Genomic DNA, 25,460 nt, shown 5'->3' on the forward strand with positions numbered 1-25,460 from the left:
CTTTGGTTGATCTTCAATTGATAGCTATAAGTTTTCATAGTCATTTAGACTACTTTAGTTTTATAATGCCCTAGAGTAGTAGACCCTTTGAAAAAATCCTGCAGAATTACTTTGAAAACAAGCAAAGCGGCATTCAAAGATTCGCTCCTAGTCTTTCAGCTTTTCCCCCTGAATATCTGGACATTGTGGAACAAAAGACAAGTCATCAGCACTAGGCTCAGCCTGAATTCCTGTCTCATAGAAGACACAAGCATAATAAAATTGTTGTGTTAAATCACTTAAAAATAAAATAAAACTAAACTAGATGCCTAACCTCAACTTTTTAATTAATTCTTTAACTTTTAAAATTTTGATGTCCATTGATTTCTTACAATATCTTTTTGTTTCCTTCAGATATCATCTCTGATAGAAATAGTTATAATTAAAGTTATGGAGATATCTGATTATGTTAGTAATAACTACTATTGATGGAATACTTCCCGCTTGCTTTGTATCATAATTAAATTATATTCTTTCAGCAATTTTTAAATTTAGCAGTTGCTTAACAGATAAGTAAACGGAGGCTCCTAAGGGGGTAAAATATTTACCTTAGGTCACTTCACATGGCAAGTGTGGTTTGACCTGAGGTCAGCATGACTTCTGACTCCATGCTTTTTCCATTGTCCTACACTGTCTTCTCAAAGGGACCCTAAAAGTCAGTGCACCAGAGCCACAGAGGTTTTCTTTGGTTTCTATTTCTTTTTTACATTTGTAAGGTGAAAAATCCTACAATATAGGGATACTATGCATGCACATTAAATATACAACTGCAAACTTACCCAAAAGCAAATATGGCTGAGAATTAATTTTAAAGCATTTTTTTCTTTAAAAGAAGAGATTGAAACAAAATATAATGGTGGTAAACCTCAGTTTAAAAAATATGAAATATATGTTAACTATGTTCTAATCCAAATAAATATACAAATTATATAGAAGGCCATCATGTTCCAACCACCCTGATTGATTACGTCATTGCTTTTCTACATTTGCATTAGGTCTTTCTTTCAAGCTATAAACAACAGAGTAGTGTAAAAAATATTGGCTATTGTTTCATGGTTTTGTTTTGTATTGTACAAGTTGGAGTCTCTCTAGTTGGAAAATCTGTAATCCGAAATGCTTCAAAATCCGCAACTTTTAAAGTGCTGACGTGATGCTCAAGGGAAATGCGTATTGGAACATTTTGGTTTTCAGATATTTGGATTAGGGATGCTCAGCTGGTAAGTATGATGCAAATATTAAAAAATCTTAAGAAAATCAAAAATCGGAGACAATTCTGGTCCCAAGCATTTTGGAATTAGGGAGTCTCGACTTGTATTTATTTTTCATTACCTGTGTTATATAATGCATGTATTTTGGAACGTGCCATTTCACTCAACATTATATTTTTGAAATTCATTCATATTGATATATGCGGATTTTAAAAAATTTTTGGTATAGAGTATTGCATCATATATATGCCATAAATTAGTTCTCCATTTTGATATTGATTTCTAAGATTTTATTATTTTTAAAAATGCAGCAAACGTTCTGGGACATGTGTCCTCCTGTGTTGCAGGATATATATGCAGCCTCAACTTACTCGCTATTGCACAATTTACCTTCCCAGTTAGAATATTTATAAATCAGTAACTGAAAAGGCCCTGAACACTTATTTTAATAATCTCGGTATGATCAGCATCTGTTGCTTTAAGCTTTAAAGCCCCAGTCTACTTGGGAGATAGGAAAGGTTCCATTTTGACATCCTGTTGACAGTGCTAAATGACTCATTACATAAAAAGAAATCAAAAGAGAAACTTTCAATTCTCAGAACTGAAAATACTACTTATCAGAGTTTTCAAGACACTGCTAACGTATTTATAGAATGATTTAAGACCGTAAATTCATTTATCAAGGGAAAAATGATCACATGCAAATAAGCAAAGCATTCAATTTGATAAATTGGAAAAAGCATCCCAATGTAAAGAAAAAAGAAATGAGAAGGGTGAAAAATATAAAGATAATGAGAAAAATCAATGATAAGGAGAATAAAACAGACAGAAGATGAACCGAGAATAAAATTTTAAAAAATTATTTGAGGCTGGGTATGGTGGCTCACACCTGTAATCTCAGCACTTTGGGAGGCCAAGGTGGGCGGATCACCTGAGGTCAGGAGTTCAAGATCAGCCTGGCCAACATGGTGAAACCCTGTCTTTAAAAAAAAAAAAAAAAGAATTATTTGAAAAGATAAATAAGACAAAATTCTGAGAAGACTGATTTAAAAGAAAAAAGTACTGAAAACAGAAAGAAATATACCCACAGTGCTTTCCCTATAGCATTCTTCCTCCAAGGTACTCAGGGCACTTTGTGCCAAGCGGCCCTTTCCCCTCCAAATTGCAACCGATCTGCTCTGTTGGGTCTTCTCAGCATTTTCTCATGGTTTTAAACTTTAAAATAGTCCCTTAGAACCATCAATCTCCCTTTTTCTCAGGCAGACTGAGAGGCAATTAATATAAAGAGGATGAATTCGATTTCTATCATTACGGAACTGGTTGCATTTTTACTATAATTTTAAGGGAAGATATATACATGTCCACTTATATGCAGATCCTGTAAGAAAGACTATAATTTCAAAATAGGATAAACAATGTGTATAGTGTCTTCAAAACCTGAAATATTTAAGAACCAATTTTGAAATGAATTGGTGAGAAGTGGTTGACTGACATGATCACTGCTAGGACCATAATGATTTTGTCTTTAAGTTTAAAAAAATGTTTTCAGGGGCCGGGTGTGGTGGCTCATGCCTGTAATCCCAGCACTTTGGGAGGCCGAGGCGGGTGGATCACGAGATCAACAGATTGAGACCATCCTGGTCAACATGGTGAAACCTCGTCTCTACTAAAAATACAAAAAATTAGCTGGGCATGGTGGTGTGCGCCTGTAATCCCAGCTACTCAGGAGGCTGAGGCAGGAGAATTGCCTGAACCCAGGAGGCGGAGGTTGCGGTGAGCTGAGATCATGCCATTGCACTCCAGCCTGGGTAACAAGAGTGAAACTCCATCTCAAAAAAAAAAAAAAAAAAGAAAATAGGCATGGAATGAAAACTGTGATATATTCCTCTTAAGTTTTCTTTGAGAAAAGGACAGGCTCTCTGTTGAGTTAGATGGGTTAAGATCAGGCAAAGGGGTAAAGGGGATAGAAGATAATGCTTTTGTTTCTGAATCAGAATAGCCTTTTTCCAGTTCTTAGATTTTGTGGTTTGTGAGAAATCCCCAAATGACTGAAAGAGGTGTACTTTTTCTCAGTGTCCCCAAGCCCTAAGCCTGAAAGAACTAAAATGGACTGTCACACAAATAATATCTTGCCACTAGACTAAGACATAGGGGAAACAGTGTAGTGAAACCACACATGGGGCAGATAACCGTGTCTAGGTATCTGCTACCCGATCAGCTACGCAGGGCTAATGGGTTTTATGATTGGCAGGGGATTTCTGTCGACAAGAAAAGATAATGCTATCAAATGTTTAACTATAATGTGTGAGGTCTGATTTGTGATTTCATTTGAATCCTAAGAAATAGGGTAAACAATTCAGTTAATCATTTAATAAATCAATATCGGGCACCTTCAGTGACTGAAGTCAGGCACTGGAGATATGAAACTAAAGAATAAATAATTATTGCCCTTGAAGAGCTTATATTTAAAGGAGAAATATTACACAAACCAATTTTTACAGTTCCCACTAATAAGTGCAATTATGGATATATGCCTAGACTGTTCTGGAAACAAGAAGAAATAGAATTTGCTGCTTTTTTTTAGATTTAACTTTTTACTCTTACATAGAAAAGATGAATATTTAAAGAATTAATGAATATTTCAACCTCAAATAAAAAAAATAGGCTTATTAGGGGTTCTATGTGTATTTTCTTCATTTTTTACATATGAACAGATAAGTAGTTATTCTTTTCATTGTATAAACCAGAAATGTCATTCAAATAGTGGAGAACACTCAATAATAGTTTAACATCCCTGTATGTTATGTGTGCTTAAGGAAATTTGGACAACTAAGAAATTATTTGGAGATCTCAAAAGACTTAATAGTACTTTAAACTGAAAAGCTGGCCTTTATAGTATACTCTGCAATTTTGAATCACTATATCAAGAAGATAAAGCCCGGAAACCTCCTTTGTTCTGAAAATTCAGATGTTCCAGGCTGATTATGGGAGGAATAACTTCAGTTCCCTCTGGTCCTCAACTATTTTCTTTATTCAGTTTCTTTTGGGAACATTAGGTTACAGCCTGAACCTAATAAAAAGGGTAATTGTACTTATTGTGAAAGCTTCAAGTTCTCAACAGGAAGACAGACTATTGGACAGAGATTTTGGTTTTGGAAATACTCTCTGAGCTTCACAATCAGATAAGCGGGAGAAAATTAATCTTCTTAGTGGAATGCAGGTTTTGCTGAAATATATCTTAGAGATGAAATTGGTGCTGTCAGGATAAAGATGGCTCCTGGCATCTGTTTCACTGAGATAGTTGGGTCCCATTTCTACCTACCTTTGGTATCCCTACTTACCTTTGACTGGTCTCAATCTTGCTCACCCTGGATAATCATTCCAGCTGGAAAAATACAGGATAGCTGACATATATCTTCCTTTCTTCTTCTTTTTCTTCCCGACTTAACCTCAAGTTGTTACTGTATTTGGCAAGCACATAATAACACTATTTCTATATGCGTGTGAAATATTTAATAAGAGATTTTGCTTTGTTATTTTTATAATTGTTTGTCAATCAGTTCTGCATATGGAGGCCCTAAACCACTTGGAGAAATGGTCTTAAATTTATCTTTCTAAGTTCAGTTAGAGTCAGAACAGAATTCCTTGTGCACCAGATCTTATTTTGACTGAAATTGAAAGAAAAAAAAACAAACTTACTTTAATATTAAACATCCATTTTATTTGAAATAATCCCAAGAAATTCTAGCTTTCTACTGCCATGAGTTCCAAGTTTTGCCAATGATTAGAGCATGAGGAAATATTAGTGTTAAGCGGGTCTCTCCTTTCACTTGTAAAAGCTGGCGGCCATATCTATTCACACTTCAGGAATACTGTGGATGTGAGGCAGTATTGATTGAACCCTCTTTAAAGCATCTGAGTTCCTTGGATGACCACACTGTACATTTCTCCCTCTGTTTCCATAGCACTTTGCACCATACCTAGAATAGTAGGCATTCAACAGGCAGGCTTTTTGGATAAATGGAAGGATGTTCCATTCATAGAACATCCCTTGATAGAAAAGGTGCTCTGTCAAACCAATAGATACGTGTCTATTTATATTGCTATACTAAACCCAGTATTTATCAAATTATAATAAAATAATAGTGATAATAACAAAATAGTATGTAAAATGTTGGCTATTTTTGTTAGGCTGTGGATTCCATTTATATATTTCAAATTTGAATATAAATATGTTTGATCCAAGGAATTCACAGATCAAAATAATAAAGACACACTTGAATGCCTGACTTGGGAAATGTTGATATTTCACAAGCAAGAAAGTAAAAGGAAAGTATGATGGGTATATGAAGTTGTAGGCATGGTTGGTGAGCACAGTGGTAGGTAGAGTGGCAGGGAAGAATTGTTTCCCAGGCACTCACCTCCAAAATAACCTGTTGGTCCATTTGCTGCATTCTCCAACTTCCACCAACACTCTTATTTTCTCAATGTATCTGCCTTAGGTGAATACTTTGATTAAACAAATCTAAAGTATGAAAGAGTGATCATTTTGAAATCTTTTCAAAAAGTATTTGCCTGCGAATCTCAGGTTGCTGGGATGTGGAGCAATAATTACTTACCATGTTCAGCGTGGGGTTGAGGGATGTGAGAGGGATACCATATTACCACTGGAAATGGTGCTGGTGGGGAGTTATATAGGACGTGAGGCTTCTTTGAGGTACTACTGGGACCCTCTGAAACCCCAACTTTAAGAAGATCAGAACAAGAGATACCTCAACACCGTGGTAGCACTACTTATTTGGAATTCAAGTAGCTGGAAAACACATTTCCCCTTTTTTCTAACTTCTCTGGATGATTGTGCCAAGCATCACGCAAAAGAACAATAATCCTCTAACAGTTTTCTCCAAGACTCTGTGAGAGGTTGGTCTTACTCCATGACTCCCTTAGAATTTCCTTAAATGTGGGAATGAAATGTTATAAGTTAAGTACCTCCCACAGCTCTTGGAATAGAGTTAAGTACGTAGCAGTGCTTAATATCCAACACTGGAGTAATTGAATTATTCTCACAGAGTCTGTCGAGCCCAATTTAATTTCTTGTTCTCAATATTGCTACGATTAATCTGCATTCATTTTATTTTACTTTTTCACAGAGCTTCTTGAACTGATATATAACTGAGAAACTCTCTTGTCCTTAGACACATTAAAGTCGAGAGGAAGCAGACACTGTTGAGATTCTGTTCCCACCCTCTCCTGAGAAGGGCAGGGTGGAAGGAGATGTTGTCGGGAAAGCTTCTGGGGTATGTTACAGTTATCTTCAGAGGTGCCAAACCAGCTTCCAACCCTGCCTAGTTTTGTCTTCCATTTTCTAAATCTGGGATAAGAGGTCCTTATTTGGATTTCCTAAAAATAACCAGCTGTGGCTGAGCCCTTACTCAATTACCGCAGGGGAGATATTGCATATCCTGGATCACGAGATGAGTGAGGTGCCTCGCTTATAAGCCCCATGTGCTAAGACTAAACGTGGCTCTCATGTGATTTGCCTTCACAATCCAGAGCTCCCTCATGTTTCAACTTATGCTTAAAATGAAAAATAAAAGTCCACATTGACAAAATCCAGATGGATTATGTCTCAACAGAAGCTGTTGGCCAGGGTTCCCAGAGTCACTAGGATAAAGCCGGTGGCTTTGCTTTTTCTAAAGGGTACCTCCTCCTGGCTCTCTGGGTACATCTCCGTTGGCTGGATTTTAGAACAATGTGCCTTTTCTATTTATTCACCCTTTTTTTTAGAAAGTGGGCTGGCAACTATATTGCAGAGACTGATTTCTAAAGGGAAGCCACCATCCTTTATTTCTTCACAACTATGCTGAGTTTATTTATTTTTTTTCATTTCCTCTTCAAAATGCTAAAATTCGATGGCCACATTGTCAGGATGAATAAGCTTGTTACATATTATTTTCTCCAACTCCATCTCTTTATTTCATCTATTTCTCTTCTGTGTCCACTGTCCAGTTTTGCTCATTCTTCCTCAATCTCTCCACCCATAGATTTCAAACGCCTTTGCCCTCATTTAAAAAGTAACAGTTCTTAAAAATTAACAGTAGGTGGCAGTAAAATTTCAAACTCAAAAGACATTCAGGAGACTCAGCAAACTAAGGAGGGCATACAGAAGGTATGAAACTGTAAATGCTAAAAGTAAAATAGTGTTATTTTATTTTTTAAAATTAGTTTTTAAACTTTTTAATTGACTAATCGTATTTCTTGTGTGCAACAGGATTTTTTTAAGTACATATACATTGTTGAATGGCTGAATCTGGTTGATTAATGAATGCATTACATCACACGGTTATTTTTGTGGTAAGAAGACTTAATAGTCTCTTTCCATTTTTTAAGAATATGTTATATCATTATTAACCAAAGTCACCAAGTTGTACAATGGATCTCTTGAAGTGCATCTGCTGAACTGTAATTATGTGGCCTTTGACTAATACCTCCCCAACCTCAACAGTGCCATTTTCTAAAAGCCAAATATAAGTAAATATAGAAATCTATTAAAAAAAAAACAACAAGATATTTCAAGCACAGCTCACATGGGGGTCATCAGGGCATATATTTGGGTAGAAGAGTTTTAAAGACTGGGAAATTATGATACTAAAGGGAATTGGTAGAAATGTGTATCAAATGAAGACCTCACCAACCAGCCTTTATTAAATTTACATGCTGGAAATTATTTCCTTCCCTCCACACCAATGCTCATCTCTGCCTTCTTTCTTCCATTTTGCTCTTTCTGCTCCCCTTCCCTCTGTGGGTCGTGAATGTTACCTTTGAGGCAGCTTGGCATTCCCTGAATGGGTTTGCGACCACTTGAATAGAGAATGTGTTTGTCTTTCTCTCATTTCAATGCCACTCTGTGTGATTGCTGTAACTTTCATCTCTCACTCTCATTCTCGCCTGCTCTCTTTTACTGTATGTCCTTTGTTCATTGTCTTAAGGGAAATATTCATAATTAGAAGGACCAAAACCAAAACAAAGAGAGGATTATGTAGTCGATGGAGATTCTCAGTGCTGTGGGATTTCTGGTCCTATTTTACCTAATTAGAGATGTTTTGGGGCTAGAGTGATTGTGGTGAAGATGTCACTTAGATCCATGGTCTCGCTCTTTCTCCCTTAGGTCCTCCAAATGATGTCATAGGCCTAGTAAACTAGCTCTACAGGATAGGCAATGTACCCTTGAGAGATGCTCAAGGGAAGAAAGCCGTTGCCCAGAGATGATCATCTGCAGCAATGCTTTCATAGCACAGTAAATCATACCTTGGCTTGCTTGCTTTAAATGAAGATTCTTGTCCACCAACGGTTTTAGGAAATAAATGGAATTTGTGTAGCATTACCACTTCATAGCAAAACAGAAGAAAAACGAAGATGATGTTTCTGCAGTGGTGATGCAGACCCTTGAAATGTACCTGCAGGGAATGCCCAACGGGGAAATCAGTTTTCATTTGGGACTACATAGGAGTTTAACAGAGAGCAAGCAGAATGGCTCAAGAAGCAGGGAAGAAGGTCAAACCTGGTGTAGTCTAACCAGGCATGAACCTTCTTGCATGCTCACCATAGGAAAAAGGTGTGAGCACATGATGGGAGATGGTTCTATCCAGGACAGACTGGATAAGGAGGTCAAGACTAAGGAGGGTATAGAGAAAGTATGGAATTATAAATGCTAAAGGTGAAACAGTGTTATTTTTTTTTATTCCACCCAACTGTGAGAAAGGTCAGTGAAAAAGTCCAGGAAACTCTCAGGGCTGTGATCAGGAGAGGGGCAGAGAAATAAAAGAAAATGACTCAAAGGAGAGAGAAAGAACATTCTAAGTTGATACAAAGAGCTTCTCTTTCTCTTCCTGAGTAGGATGGATGATCACATGATGTTTATAGAAAGTGGTGCTTTCACTGTGGTTCTCATCCCCAAAGCTAGACAATGAAGAGGAAAGACAGGTATAAAAGGAAGTTTAATAAATTACACATATAGTGAGTTGTTTTCAGTATGTGGATGTGTGTGCTGCTTTGTTCCCCAAGAAGGACTTCACAATAAGGAGTGGTGTTCTTATTTGTGGTGTGCTGTGTAGGGTGTAGAGGGTGCATGGTGTCTAGCTTGCCCTGGCATTCCCACTTTGTTTCCTATTGTTATTGCAGGACAGTAACCAGAAAATGAAGGGGCCTTGGCTATTCAGTCAGGCCTGTGAAGTGGATAAGTATCTCCCACCTCTTCTACTCCATCCACAGTCTGTGGTCCTAGGGAAGTATCCCACTGCTGAGTGGTTTTAGAATATGAATCTCTGCTCTTGTACCCATTCAGATTCTGCTTTCACACCTGTCCTGTGTGTTTATCTTAAGTTCACCTCTATGTGGTGGCCCCATCCCTTGGCCAACTCCCCACCAGGTGAGGGTTTAGAAGTGCTAAGTAGAAGGTATATGTGTTAGGGACACTGGGAATGGAGCTAGACATTCATTTGTAGATGATTCTTTACAGAAAGTTAAGAGTCCCATGTAGATGCATCCCCAGTGTTTAAGCTACCCTCTGTTCTTTAAGAGAGACTCTAAAATGGATAATATGTTGACATCCTATCTCCAAGGAAGATGTAGCCATTCTGAGGAACGGCCAAGTGGGAAAGCCATGGGTGCTTTTGAGTTAAAGTCATGAGATGAAAACAAATAAGCAAGCAAACAACAACAACAGCAATAACAACAGCAGCAAAATATGCATAGAGGCTAAAAAAAAAATAAAAAGAAAGAAAACAGGACAGTGTTATTCAGATAAAAGGATATTGTGTTAGGATGAGCTTGTAAGTTCTGAGCATTCCATGGAGCTTATCAAGAAAATGTACATGTCTAAAACCTATTGCAAAGTATAATATTATACCAGATGTAGAGACTTAAATAGTTGTGACACCCATTATTTCAGTTCCAGGTTTATTGACTAAAAATGATAAAACATCATAAGAGGTACAATACTTTTTAAAGACCTTTGGCTTCTCAAATATAATACTCATTTGCTTTTTTCTATTGCTCTTTGCTGGTAGAAAACTGTGTGCAATTTTCAGTGTCCTTAAGCCTCGTAATCGATCTACTTGAAAGATAAGAGGCTTTGAAGGAAAATTTGTGGATTGAAGGCAATCTAAAAAAAGTATCTTTGAGTTTCTTAGAGATTGTTTGTGTCTCAGTGATAATAAAGTCTAGATAGAGTGCTGTCTAATGCAGTAGCCACTAGCCAATAAGTGCTGAATGTCTTGTTCCCTGATTTGTGATATCTCTATATATTAATCTAATAAAATGATTAATTCCAAGATATTATAGCTATGTTTAGTTGGGTTAATTTCATATATTCAGACTTCCATGGCAACACCCCTGTTCCAGAGGAACAAACTCACTTTCCTGGGAACCTGGAGACTTGTCGGAAGCTGACTGCCTCAAACACAGATTTCTGTTTTGTCTTTTTGTTGTTATTTGTGACTTTAAGAATTCAAGGGACTTTTGCTTTTGGATCCATAATATGACTGTGCTGGTTTCAGTATGAAAATATTTTAATTTTTACCAGTTAAATTACATAATTTTCCAACTAAAATAGCATTCTGTTTTCCCAGAGCTTCCCTTATTTTCAAGTTTCCCTGTGTATCCTAGTTTGAAAAGTCATCTTTATTTTAGAGACAATATGGATATTCTCACAAGCTGGGTAAACGTTGGGAAGGGTACTTTCACCAACAAATATTCAGATCAAGACTCATGGAAGAGTAATTCAAAGTAAAATATATATACATATATGTATGCATATGTATTTATAATTATAACTATATATTATCCTTTTTTTTTTTTTTGAGATGGAGTTTCACTCTTGTCACCTAGGCTGGAGTGCAATGGTGCGATTTTGGCTTACTGCAACCTCTGCCTCCCAGGTTCAAGTGATTCTCCTGCCTCAGCTTCCTGAGTAGCTGGGACTACAGGCACATGCCACTATGCCTGGCTAATTTTTGTATTTTTTTTTTTAGTAGAGACAGGGTTTCATCATGTTGGCCAGGTTGGTCTCAAACTCCTGATCTCAGGTAATCTTCCCATCTTGGCCTCCCAAAGTGCTAGAATTACAGGCATGAGCCACCACGGCCAGCTATTATTCTAATTCTTTAAAAATAATTTTTACACTGACATAAAATTATTATGTATTGTATACGACATGATGTTGTGAAGTATATATAACTGTTAATTATGTAGCTAATTAACATATGCATTACTATGCCTAGTTATAAATTTTGTTGTGAGTGCACTTAGCATCTACTCTCTTAGTATTTTTTAAGAATGCAATGCATCATCCTTAACTACAGTCAGCGTGCTATAAAATAAATCTCTTGAACTTATTCTTCCTATCTAACTGGAACTTTGTTTACTTTGATGAGCATCTCTCCCATCTCTCTCACCCTCAAATGCCCCAGCCTCTGGTAACCTCCATTTCACTCTCTACTTTTTTGAAATGAACATTTTAGATTCTACATGCGTGAGATCGTGTAGTATTTGTCTTTCTCTCCCTGGCTTGTTTAGCTTAATATAATATCCTTCGGGTTCATTCATATTGTTGCAAATGACAGGATTTCCTTCTTTTTATGGCTGACTAGAATTTCATCATGTATATATACCACATTTTCTTTATCCGTTTGTACACTGAATGACACGTTGATTCTATATCTTGGCTCTTGGGAATTGTGCTTTAATAAATGTGGGAGTGTAGCCATCTCTTCGGCATGCTGAGTTCACATTCTTTTAATATTTACTCAGTAGTGGGATTGCTGAATCATAAGATAGTTCTGTTTTTTTTCTATTTTGAGGAACCTTCATATTATGTAGGTTGTTTCTTTGCTCTGGGGATTGTTTCCTTTGCTGTGTAGAAGTGTTTGAATTTGAGGTAATCCCATATCTGTATTTTTGCTTTTGTTGCCTATACTTTTGAGGTCATGTCCAAAAAAATCATTGCCCAAACCAACATCATGGAGCTTTTCCCTGTTTTCTTCTAGCAGTTTCATGGTTTTGGGACTTATATTTAAGTCTTTAATCCACTTTGAGTTGATTTTTGCACATGGTGTGCAGTAAGAGTGAAATTATATTCTTCTGCATGTAGATATCTGCTTTTCCCCACACTGTTTATTAAAAAAGACTCCCCTTATATGTATTCTTGAAGCCTTTGTTGAAAATCAGTTGGCTGTAAACATACAGATTTATTTCTGGGCTCTCTATCCTGTTCCATTGTTCCATTTGTCTGTTTTTATGCCAGTGTCATGCTGATTTGGTTACTATAGCTTTGTAAAATATTTTGAAGTTAGGTAGTGTGATGCCTCCAGCTTTGTTCGTTTTGTGCTAGACTGCTTTCGCTATTCAGGGTCTTTTATGGTTTCATACAAATTTTAAGACTGTTTCTTCTAATCTGTGAAGAATGTCTTTGGTATTTTGATAGGAATTATGTCTCTAGATTGCTTAAAATATGAACATTTTAACAATATTAATTATTTTAATTCATGGGCATGAGCTGTCTTTCCATTTATTTGTATCTTTTTCAATTTGCTTCATCAATGTTTCATATCTTAATATATTTTTAATTATTATTTATCTTCTCTTAATCTTGTTTTTCCAGTGCAGTGGTACCACAGTGGAAAAAGCCACAAGTTTCTTTAATAACAACTAGTTCAAAGGCTCTGGGCAGACTTTGCTTTTTTCACTTCCCTATAACTATTTCTTGATCATATTTCTTCTTTAAGTTTACATTTCACAGACACTCTATTTACCCCTCCTTCCCTCCCTTCCCCTCTTCTCCCCTTCCCCCTTGCCCCCTTACCCCCTTCCTTCCTTCCTTCCATTTCTAAATTTCATAGAGATTTTAAAATAATTTTTATCTGCTTCATCCATCACCTTTTGTGTGTTCTTTGCCTATGTTTTGTTTTCTTCTCTGGCATTTGTGCATAGATGTCATGCTGGTTCTTTTTCCATTATTACTTGTACTGTTTGCATTGGGTGAGTTTTTTTTTTTTTTGGAGCTTCTGGTTTGGATGGATGGTTGGGCTTAGTGATTTGATGTGCTGCTCTAAGTTTGACTTTCTCTTTGTCAATCTTCAAGCTTTTTCTTAGCAGCACCCTCTTCTAGGTTTGGTTCTCTTCTGACTAGTAGGACACTTTGGCTTAAAGTGGAAGGCTTTCTGACATAGGTTTTCTTGTGCATAAAATAGTTCATATCTCTTTAGCTGACTAAAATAAAAATTCTCTGTTTCCCTAAAACTTAGCCCTATTTTTACTGTACTTAGTAGCTCTTCTTCATGTATGATGGTTTGGGCTTATAAATATCTAGTTTAGTCAAAGAGGGTATTTCCTTTACTGTTTCTCATCTTCCCTTTTATTTTCCATGGGTTTCAAAAAAATTGAAGAGCAGAGAAATTTTTTTCTGTGTTACTAACATGGAAGTTTTTCAGTCATAGTCTTTAACTTGACCTCTGCCTTTTAATTTGTCTTCTTGTTCTTTTATGCTTCACTCTCAAACTGCCTGCCCAAACTGTGTGACTTCTCTGCCTTGCGAGCTCGCTCCATTTAGCTTAGAAGGTAAATTGCAAGCACTTCACAGGGGCCCCGCACGCCCTGTATGAAATGGCCCTTGCCACTTACTTCTCAAGTCCTTGCTTTTATTCCTCCTTTACATTCTAGCAATACCGAATTACTTGTGTATCTGATAGGATTCCATGCAATTTCACATCTGTACTCCTTTTCACACACCTATTGCTGTTCTGCCTGGAGTTCTTCTCCTTTCTTACTTACCTAATAAACTCCTCTTTATTCTTCAGAGCTCAGTTCAGATGGTTCTTGCTTCTCAAAGCCTTCTTTCACACTTTTCATACCGAATCAATCTCTCTGTCCCCTGTGCTACCTCTTTAACTTCATGTATATTTTGATCATTATATATTTTTTACATTATAATCATTTGTTTACATATTTTTCTTTTTCACTAGATTATGAGTTCCCTGAAATTGTTCTTTGTGTCTCCATCACTTGGCACATGGCCTGGTAACAACAGGGTCTCAAGTAATAAATTGAATCAGCATGAATGGAGAGATTCAAACCTAAATAATAATGATTTAGGCTTAATAGGAGAAATGTTTTTGAATGCATGGCTTGAATTTTTGTTTTGTTTTATTTTGCTATATTTGAACAAAATGTAAAAAGTATCAAAATAAATAAAAACAAAGCAGAAACAAACATAAAATATTCTGTAGCTAAAGGACTTATGATCAGAAAAGAAGGGAGAGCTATAAGAATGCTGGTAATAGTTTACATTGTAAGGGCAGAGGCTTGCTCCAAGATAAGGTATACATGGAGGAAAAATAAACAGTCTGGGATAAAAACCACATGTCTTTCAGGTGTGGTGAAAAGAATAACCAGGGAGCCTTCCTGCACGCCTCCGTTGTCAGGTTTAAGAAGATTATCTGTTCCTGGGATTCAACCTCTGTTGTTAAAATAACTACTTATATTGCTGATTTCAGAATATTTCTTCTTTTCTGAGCTAACTTCTTTTTTCTTTCTTTTTTGAGACAGAGTTTTCTCTTGTTACCCAGGCTGGAATGCAGTGGCATGATCTCGGCTCACTGTAACCCCTGCCTTCCAGGTTCAAGTGATTCTCCTGCCTCAGCCTCCCAAGTAGCTTGGATTACAGGCGCCTGCCACCAAGCCCAGCTAATTTTTGTATTTTCAGTAGAGACAGTGTATCACCATGTTGGCCAGGGTGGTGTTGAACTCCTGACCCCAGGTGATCCACCCGTGAGCTAACTCTTTATGCCCATTTCCAGCAATAATGGATGATGTGCACATCTCAGTAGTACAATACAGTAACTTGTTTCAGTGAAAGGTGAAATACTGAGTGAGGATGGAAATACTCCATATGTCTTAAAATTCCACAAAGCCAGGCATATGGGAGACATTAAACGTGGAAACTCAACATGACTAATTTTCATAAAACACTCCAAAATTGATATTTTTTATCCACTGCCTGGACATACTGCAGAATGCATCCCCTTGGGACTCTAACGGAGCCATCTGGAATTTTTCAAATTTAATATCAATGCTTTGCTTTTGCAGAAAGGCAGCAAAGACCCTGCTTCACAAGCTCTCCACCTGAGACATTCAGTTGTCCTTTGGCATGAATTTTACTTTGTTCCTTTAGCTCTGTGACAAATTAATTGCAAACAATCCAAGACACATTTTTACTTACTTCTCATTGGCAAACACCAGGAGGAAAGATATTTCCTTGTGGCTGACTCTATTATGACCTAAGCAGCTGAAGAAATTAGCTCATCTTCTTTAAAATATATGTTGTTTTAGATTCAGCTTCTAATTTCATTTCACCTCTCATTCAATACTTGCCTCCCTCCTTTGTTTTTCCTAATTATTGAAGGAGAGTATGGGTGTCTTTGCTTCTGGGTACTTTTGATGTCCTTTGGCTCTGAGAGTGTCCACATTATAACCAATTAGAACTTTAAGCACATTCTCTAGGACTTTTCCTTGCAGCTGGCCTAGGAGCAGGCAAACTTGCCTTAAAGATGGTTTAACAGCAACGTGATGACTTTTTAGGAAGCTCCAGAATGTGTCAGTTTGAACATCAGTGTGACAGGACTGAGGTTAATTCAACCCAACAAATTTTAACTAAGAACTCACTTGTTCTAAACAAGATATCGTCTTAGTTTCATGAGGGTTCCAACCCAGTGAGAAAGGCCAGTGTGTGGATAATACAAGAGAAGGGAATCCAGTAGGAGGATAAATCAGCCCTACCCAGGGAGGCCAGGTGGTGTTTCTTGAGCGGCGTTGACTTAGGGATTGTGGTAGGTAGGTTTCCACTTATCACTCCCCATGTTCATCTCCCAGAAGCTAATTTCCTTTCCACCAAATCTTGGGATTCTGTGGTTTTCATGCGAAAGTCTACTTTAAGAGGCTTGCTCAGTTGAAATAAATTGATACTTTGCCACTCATTGAGGTTTAAGGCTTTTTCTCCATTACCACTGTGTCTTCGTACTTTACTGTTCACTCACATAATAAACAATAATATTACTAACCAGTAGATAAAATCATATCAAGCATCCCAAAATAGCTAAAAATTAGCTTCAACCATTTGTGCACTGACTGAATAATGATTCTTGCCCTGACATTTATCTTCATGTCTCATAAATATTAGTTCTAATAATTGGCAGCTTTATTGCCAAACTCCTGAGTTTATCTTTGGTCATTTCCCTGCTATGGACTTCAGTGAGCCAATCATTCAGAGAATAAGACTCCTTCAAAATAGGAAAGTATGTTATATCTAGCCTTTCCCTTCATAATTTCAACAACTTTGAATACAATATCATATGTCTCTCTTTCTCCCCAGAAAAGAATAAGTGAGTCAAAACTGTAGTCTTCAAGCTGGAGGTGAATTCGTCTCCAAGCTTAGGTCTATATTGCTCAAAGTATTTCCATTATTGGTCAACTGAGAGGAAGCAAGCCTTTTAGGGTTGATATGATTTTTCATTTGAGATCTGATTACCATAATTAGAGTAGAACTCACATATAGTTTGCAGAAGTTGTTGATTTCTGAAAGTTCTGTGGAACCCCAGTGGTTGCCTTCTTGCCTCATGCTGTTTCTTCCAGGTTCTGTGACGTAGGGCAGCAATTAGAGGGTCAGCTCATTCAAACGTTAAATTCCATCAAGAGTGGAAACAAAAACCAGTCATGATGGGGATGCATGCTATTCCTTTTATCTCTGACTCAATTTATACCATTCAAATAGATCTCTTTGTATTGACAGATACCCAATCTAGTGCTTTTTTCTTTTTTCTTTTTTTTTTTTTTTTTTGCATCCCTGGCATTTACACTGGATGCCTGTCCTTGGGCACCGCACATCAGAGGATTTCATCTGTATTACATTTCTATGAGTTCTCTTTTTTGGGTGGTAAATCTAGACTTAGCTAAGTTTTTTCAGCCCTAGGACACCATGCGTAGACTGACATTTTAGTAACCTGTAACATCCAACCAATCCAGGTAAGGGTTGAGGGCTGTGGATTGAAATATACTATTGCAATCAACACATTAATTACACTGTCTACTATATTGAGTTTCCATTTAATTGAATTTGGCGATTTAATTACTTTGAAATTATTTTGATGATTGTCATAATTATCATATAAAATATTGATCATGCTTATTATTTCCTTTTAGGTCACCAGTCTCTTCAGAAGATTATGGTAAGAATCGTTTTTCTGATTTATACCAATTCAGAATTAAAACTTGACCCCTGGTCTTTGCAGTTCATTGTCAGAGCAAATAATTGTTTAAGAAAATGTCTCTAAGATGTTGCTTTGTGGTTTTTGAATGTGAAATGTCAAACACTTTTAAAAACTTAAATCACCCTAGCTGAATTTGGTACCTTTCAAATCTCTTCCAACTAGTTTGGTTGACAAATATTGTGAAGCCTTAATTTATTCTGCCTGATTTCAGTCCCATCAGCAGAAACGTTTTGTGGTTTTGGGCCAGTCCTGTAACTTTTATGACTCAGATTATTGTCTTTAAAATGGGAGTTTATGGTAGATATTCCTTGCAGTCGCTTCCAGATTGGACATTGGGATCATGTTCCAATCACTTATTTGCAAAGAGCATTCTAAGTCTGAAAGGAAGTCAAGCAGTAAGTGGTATTTGTTGTTACCTAGTTGAGATGAATTGTTTGCATTTTAAGAAACAGCTATTTCACTTAAAAGAGAAAATACCTAATTTTGTTCCGTCTCACCTTTGGAGTTGTTCATTTATCCAGTCACTCACAAAAATGTTTATTAAGTGGCTACAATGAGTCAGTTATTGTACATAATTATGTTTTACAAATATGCTCTATGGAACTTTGGTGTGGGGCCCCTTTGTATCTTACTTGGACTTTTGAAATTCTCCCATAATTGGTATCCATACCTCTAGATTTCCTTTTCCCTAGTTCACTGTGTACCTAGCTAGTACCAAAATGATTATTCTATAGTAAAAATCTATCCCTATTGCCTCTGGAATGAAATCTTTCCAGCAGACCAATAATTGTGTTCAGCTTTCCAATATTGTATTTTAACATGGACTAGTAAGCACTAAATGATGGAATCTTTGTCTTCCTCCACTGCTTATGGTTTCATTTACCATCTTTTCCCTTCTTCTACCCATGATCTATATTCCAGCTGTGTGGCACTACATCTAATTCTACATCTAATTTCTGGAGCTAACCGTCTTTACTGCACTTCCCTGCTTTTATTCATACTGTTCTCTCTGACAAAACAGAACATACCGTTCTCTGTTTTGCCATATAAACAGTTTCTGTGCACCTCACCTCATCCTCTATGAGGGCTTGCTGATCTGCTTATCATTGTGCCAAGTATTTTTTACATTCTAGGGTTTAATGTGCAAATTTCATGCTTTATTTACCTGTTTTCCCTATTAGACTATGAGTGCTTTGATATAGTTTCCAACAAATAGCAAACAATGAAAAAGTGTTTATTAAATGAATGAATTAAGAAAAGGGAGAAGGAGTTTTAGGCAGGCCTCTTCTACTGCCACATTGTGAAATCTGACTCAATACTGGTATGAAGTTGTATTATTTTCTATGAAGAATCATAGGGAAAATGATGCTCAGGCCCATTACATCAGAATTAGGCAATAGACCCACTAATGGTAACCTGCTGTTATGTGCTATTTTGCTGACTGCTGTTGGTATGACTCGGTGTTTGCACATTTATATAGGCCCTTGGCACTTCCATGTTCACATTATCAACTAGAAGCTTGTGCTTGGTTTTTATTTTGAACTCGGATTCCCCTTAATGACTTTTGGTTGTCTTTGCCTTCCTATCTAAAGAATTTATCTCCCATTCAGACAAAAATGGTAGATGAGGGAGACTTGTAAATGACAAGTTATAGTCCACTAGAACTTCTTAAGTGGTTATGAAATCACAGGGGGCATATGTCAGGGTCCTTAAAGGATCAGTACTGCCAGAAAGACTTGCTTGGTATTAAGAGCACTTCAGAATTGATTATTTTAAGAATCTTATATGTGATTATTGAAGAAACATTATCGAAATTAGTGGGCTATTATAATTTCATGGCTTCAAAAAATTTATTACATGTTCATACCTCTCATAGTTTGTTTCTGTAACTTCCAAAAATAGTTCAAGTACATAATGCAAAATCATAGTGATGATTTACCTGTCTTATCTAATTGTTCATAATTTTCTAGGCCATATATTCTTGAAAAAAATTTCTTCTTTATTGCCAGGATTTTCTATCTACCACTCAAAATATATTTTCTTCTGTTTATACATTTTTAAGAGTTTCCATGTATATGGCTAGTATAAAACCTCTTGAATGTCATAGCATCAATTTTACATATTATTTGTCCACAATAATGGCATTGAAATACACTTGTAAGAGAGGTGAGAAGTAGCAATTTTTCTCCTCAAATTTATTGGTAGAAAATTGAAGGCACATTGGGCAAATGGATTGTGAAATCAGAATATAAAACCGTATGTCTCTTGATTTTCTTTTTTGTTTGCTTTCCACAAATAGTCCTTCCTCTGTAATAACTAGTCACTTTGGCTCTCTCTAAGGCAAGAATTTATTCTTGGAAAAATCTATTTTTTCATTATCCAGTAATGCTCGCGTTTTTCATTCCCATGGTACTCTTTCATAGAGTGCATGAATACAGTGGCTTTGTCGTTTAACTTATCTTGTTTGTTTTGTTTTCCTTGTCTGTAAAATGGGGCTAATCATAAACTGCTTACCTCATGGGATTGTAGCAAGTTCAGTTGAGAAGTCATTTGTAAAATCACTTTCTAATTTGTTAAAAGCACCCCAAACATAGTATTTCTCTAGCATCCAGGCAGTAGAAGAGGAAGCACAAGTTTATCTGTGATGTTTCCTCGGGATTATGTTTCACCCTCGAAAAATTAAAAGCAGATGGGAGAGAATAACTGTTTCTTTCGTTATCATTAAATTTTCTCTGGAAACATTTCATTACATCAGGGTGAGGAGGAATAAAATGTTTAATACACCATTTACTTACAGTGCCAGAGTACAGGCTCAGTTGATGATTAGACGTGTGGTCATATAGAATTGGCAACACAAGGTCTAAATGACACATAAACTGTTTCTATATTTATATAATAGCGCATCAGGGTCATTAAGAATAAAGGCTAAATTGTATTGAGCGCTTATTATGCAGAAGCCCTGTGCTCAAGTGCCTCAACTGCATTATGTCCTTTCATCTTTCATGAATAACTCTGTAGTAGATGCATCGCTCCCAGTTTCACAGCTGCAAAAGCACGCTCAGAGTGCTTAAATAACTTGCTTAAGGTCACATAGCTAGTAGGTGAGAGAGTTCATTTTCAGACCCAATTCTAACAACCAAACTCTTAACTCTCTTTTATCCTCCATGTCCCTGGAAAACCAGAGACATGATTGAATGGATAGAACTATGGAGATAATTCTTCCCCCTTCTAACAAGAGTATATTTACTGCTGTGTAAGTAATTTCTTTTTAATGACAAAACAAAGCAGAACAAAAATAACAACTTCTCCCTCCTGCTGGCAATGATTTGTCCCTGTAGAAAAAGTAAATACCGATGTCACATTTTCTCATAATTAGTTAACTGAGTGAAACTGAAGCTTCAGGGAAACCTGCCATGCTAAACCCCAGTGGAAACATTACGTTTTAATGTTACATCTGGAAGCTGGAGCCCTACTTCTTGTCAGAAGATAAGCTTGGCAGTGATTGATTGCACTGTCCTCTGTGTTTCCTCTGTATTGAATGCCTATCACTTCATCATTTAAATTGCTCCTGGAGCCATCTCCTGGGCCCAGGCTGCTTCCCTGGCTCTGAGAGCTCGTCTTCTGTCACCTTAGCTTGCTTATTTTACAGACTCCTTGGAATGCTGCCCTTACTGCTGCTACCTGTGCCAGCACACTCAAGGCAGGTCATCTTCGAACTAATGTCGGTTCATTTACAAAATAAAAGGCATTAGTTGCCTCTCTAAAGAAGGTACCAACGATGTGCTCCATGCTCCCCTGGAACATCCGAGGGAGGCATCCCTCTCCCGTCCTACCTCCTAGACCTGTTGTGAACAACGGCTGTCACATTCTAGAGCAGCTTTTGTTGTTGCAACAGTACCATAGTGGACAAGAATTGCAGTAATGGCTATCTGGAAATAAAATTATCACAACCACAGTCACTAGTGTAAAGCGTTCAAGAATGAATCTACTGTCAGGCTTGGAATTGGCTGTACTTTGCAATAGGTTATTGATATGATTTGGCTGTGTCCCCACCCAAATTTCACCTTGAACTGTAAAAACCCCATGTGTCAATGGTGGGGCCAGATGGAGATAATTGAATCGTGGGGCAGTTCCCCCCATACTGTTTTCATGTTAGTGAATAAGTCTCATGAGATATGATGGTTTCGTAAATGGGAGTTCTCCTGCACAAGCTCTCTCTTGCCTGCCGTCACGTAAAACGTCCTTTTGTTCTGCCTTCATCCTCCACCATGACTGTGAGGCCTCCCCAGCCATGTGGAACTGGGAGTCCATTAAACCTCTTTCTTTTAGCAAGTACCCAGTCTCGAGTATATCTTTATTAGCAGCATGAGAAAGGATTAACAGTTATACAAAGAATCACACTGTGACATGGCCCAAAATCTTTGAGGCATCAATGACTATACCTCATCAATTCACTTTTCTTTCATGTATATTACTGAAACAGATACTATTCATAAAATATATGAAATGTATCTGCTCAATTTAAATATTGAGCAAAGGGACTACTGTGTACTTGGCCCTCAGACTAAGAAGTAAAACATTGTAGGAATTTGGGAGCTTCATGTAATTTGCTTTCCTAATTATGTCCCCTTCCCTCTCCTTCAGGAATAATTACTATTCTCCCTTTTTGTTAATCATGTCCTTATTTCTTCTTACTGTTTTGCTACATATGTGCACATCTTATATATGAATGTATATGTGGATATATAACTCATATATATATTCTTATATGTGTGTATTTGTGTGTGTATATATAGTTTTACCTATTTTGAATTTTACAAATTGAATCATGTTGTAATTTGTTTCTTTTATTCAAAATAATATTTCTTGTGATTCATCCTTATAGATGAGTGCCATATTCATTTCATTAATAGTTCATGTCATATAGGTACTCTGTTGTATGAACATATAACAATTTATATATCCAATCTGCTAATGAATGTTTACATAGATAACAGGTTTCTTGGGGGTTTGCTTGTGTTTTTGTTTTGTTATTGCAAACAGTATCACTATGAACATTCTCTTTCTTTGTAACTTTCTGGTATCCATGTGCAAGAATTTCTCTAGGACTTAAACCTGGGAATTGCTTAGTTAGGTGGTAGATTATATACACATTTAACTTATAGCATTATGACAAATTGTTTTGCAAGTGATCACATTAACATACACTCACAACTTCAGTGGATGAGAGTTCCCATTGACCTGCATCCTAGCCAACACTTGATATTAATTGATTTAGAAATGTTTGTCTTGTGAAATATGAAATGGCATCTCATTGTGATTTTAATTTGTAATAAATGATTACACATTGGATCAAGCATCTTTTCATATACTTATGGGCCATTTGTGTTTACTCTTCTATGAAAGGTCTTTTATTTATTTCACTCACTTTTTACCACCTGGTTGTGTTCTTCTTAATGATTTATGAACGCTTTTATGTATTCTAGGCAAACATTTTTTTGTTGACTATGTGTGTTACAAATTTTCTCCAGTTTGTGGTTTATCTTTTTGAGCTCTTTTTGATGTCGTCTGATGAATAGATGGATACTGTTTATTTTACTGTAGTAAAATTATTAAGGTTTTCTCTATGGTTTATGCCTTTGATATTTTTTAAAGAAATCTTTCAAAGTATAATCATAAAGATATTGTCTCATAAAATTTTTGTAGTGCTTTCTTTCATACTCAGTAAGTTAGAATTGATTTTTGTGGTTTGGTAAGAGGTAAAGGTCAAATTTTATTTTGATTGTGTTTGTATGCATAACCAGCTATTTTATTATCCTTTGTTTTTTTCACTGACTTGAAAACCCTGTAAACATGAGTCTCTAGGTTCTATTTTCTGTTATTTTGATCCATATATCTATTCCTGTACTATTGTTTTAGTTGTTGTAACTTTGGTATGAATCCTGATATCTATTAGAGGATATATCCTGTAATTTTTTCTTCAGGAGTGACATGGGATAATTAAGATTTTCCTGTTTCATATAAATTATAAAATTAGGTTATCAAGTTGTATGTTGAATTTTTTATGAAAGTTGCATGAATCTATAAATTAGTATAAAGAAAATTGATAATTTCATGATAATGCATCTTTCTATTCCAAGCCACATCTTTTTACATTTAATTGGCTTTTTAAAATGGCTATGAATAGAGTTTTATAATTTTCTTCATGAAGGGTTTAGTCTTTTTTGTGTTAAGTATATTCCTAGGTACTTTCTATTTTTTAGTGACAATTTGTATGTTGTATTTTTAAAATTGTGTTTTCTAAGTGGTCTTTGCTGGCATATTGAAATGCAGTTGAATTTTAAAATCTTGTTTATCAAGATTCATGCTAAAGTTTTAAATTCATAAATTTTATATGAAGGATCTTTTTGTGGGAAGAGAATTCTATATAGGCAATCTCATCTACAAATACAAAGAATTTTGGTTTGCCTTTTCCAATCATTATGCTTTTTATACATATTTCTGGCACTTTCTGCACTGGGTAAAACCTTCAGTGCAGTATTGACTAGTAGGAGAGATAGTGAGCATCATTGACTTGCTCCTAATCCCAAAGTGGGTGCCATCCACAAGAAATTCACTGGCAGGTGGTCATGATGCAGGTAGCAGTACTTGCTTTGTGGATATTCCTTTTAAAGATATTTTCCTTCACTCTAATTTATTAAATGCAACAGATGTTGAATTTTATTGAATACTCTTTTATTCATCTTTAGAGATGACATTTTTTCCTTTGGTCTGTTAATATGGTGCATTTTACTAATTGATTTTTAAATAGAAAATATATTTCTGAGAAGAACTTAGATTGGTTATTATATTTACCACTTTTATACATTGATAGATTTGATTTGCTAATATTTTGTTTTGCTCTTTACATTGATGTTCATAAGTGTGATTAGCCTTTAATTTTCCTATTATTTAGCACGTGTACGATAGCCATAGCTTAAAATGAATTAGGAAGGGTTTTCTCTTTTTATAGTCTGTGGAAGACTTTGCAGAACACTTGGGTTACCTATTTATGGAATATCTTGTATATACTACTACTATATACAAGGATGGAAACTCAGGTGATCTGGATCCAAATCCTTTTCCTAACCATTTCTCTCTACTGTCTGTCAAATCTGTCAATAGCATTGCTCATGTAATAGGAAATCATGATTCTGTTTGTTAAATAAAGACCTCATAATTGTAAGAGGTATTTTTATTAGGTAGAAAGTGATTATTAAAGGTGGGAATTTTTTATTCATATAAGTAAGCAAAACCTTTGATGCAGAAAAACAATTCAAAGGTTTATTTTGGATCCACTTCTTGTAGCCCCACACCTCATAATCAAGAAAATAGGGATCCAATTTCCTGTCAATAACACTCGTTTTTTATGAGGTAGAATTCTCAAAAGGTAGCTATTTCCTTAAAGAGGTATTACAAGTAGGAGGATAATTATTATGACTATGATGACTGTGAATAAAGAAGATTAAGAGAGTTAGATATTGGCCAGGTGCTGTGGCTCATGCCTGTAACCCTAGCACTTTGGGAGGCCGAGGTGGGTGGATCACTTGAGGTCAGGAGTTTGAGCTAAGCCTGGCCAACATGGTGAAACCCTGTCTGTGCTAAAAATACAAAAATTAGCCTGGTGTGGTGGTGCATGCCTGTAATCCCAGCTACTTGGGAGGCTGAGGCAAGAGAATTGTTTGAATCCAGGAGGCAGAGGTTACAGTGAGCTGAGATTGTGCCACTACACTCCAGCCTGGGCGATAGAGCAAAACTCCATCTCAAAGAAGTAAACTTGACTGATGTTATAGATGAAAATATGTGCAGATCTTTAATTGCATTGCTAGGAAGAGCTTCCTATATTGGCCATCAC

The 25,460-nt window shown here is 36.3% G+C and overlaps 1 protein-coding gene across 4 annotated transcripts in view; it reads left to right on the plus strand.

Moving 5' to 3' along the window:
- The window catches only part of DGKI (diacylglycerol kinase iota), a 445,642-nt gene that overhangs the window by 378,016 nt on the left and 42,166 nt on the right, over positions 1-25,460 (plus strand). For all 4 annotated transcript variants that reach the window (XM_064373122.1, XM_021674149.2, XM_064373130.1 and 1 more), the window contains one exon: positions 17,499-17,524. In XM_064373122.1, coding sequence (XP_064229192.1) covers positions 17,499-17,524 — 26 coding nt within the window. The remainder of the gene's footprint in view (positions 1-17,498; positions 17,525-25,460) is intronic.

The sequence above is a fragment of the Aotus nancymaae genome, unplaced genomic scaffold (genome assembly GCF_030222135.1).
Source record: "Aotus nancymaae isolate 86718 unplaced genomic scaffold, 86718_ANA_hifiasm-v0.15.2.pri h1tg000002l, whole genome shotgun sequence".
In the NCBI taxonomy this organism is placed as follows: domain Eukaryota; kingdom Metazoa; phylum Chordata; class Mammalia; order Primates; family Aotidae; genus Aotus; species Aotus nancymaae.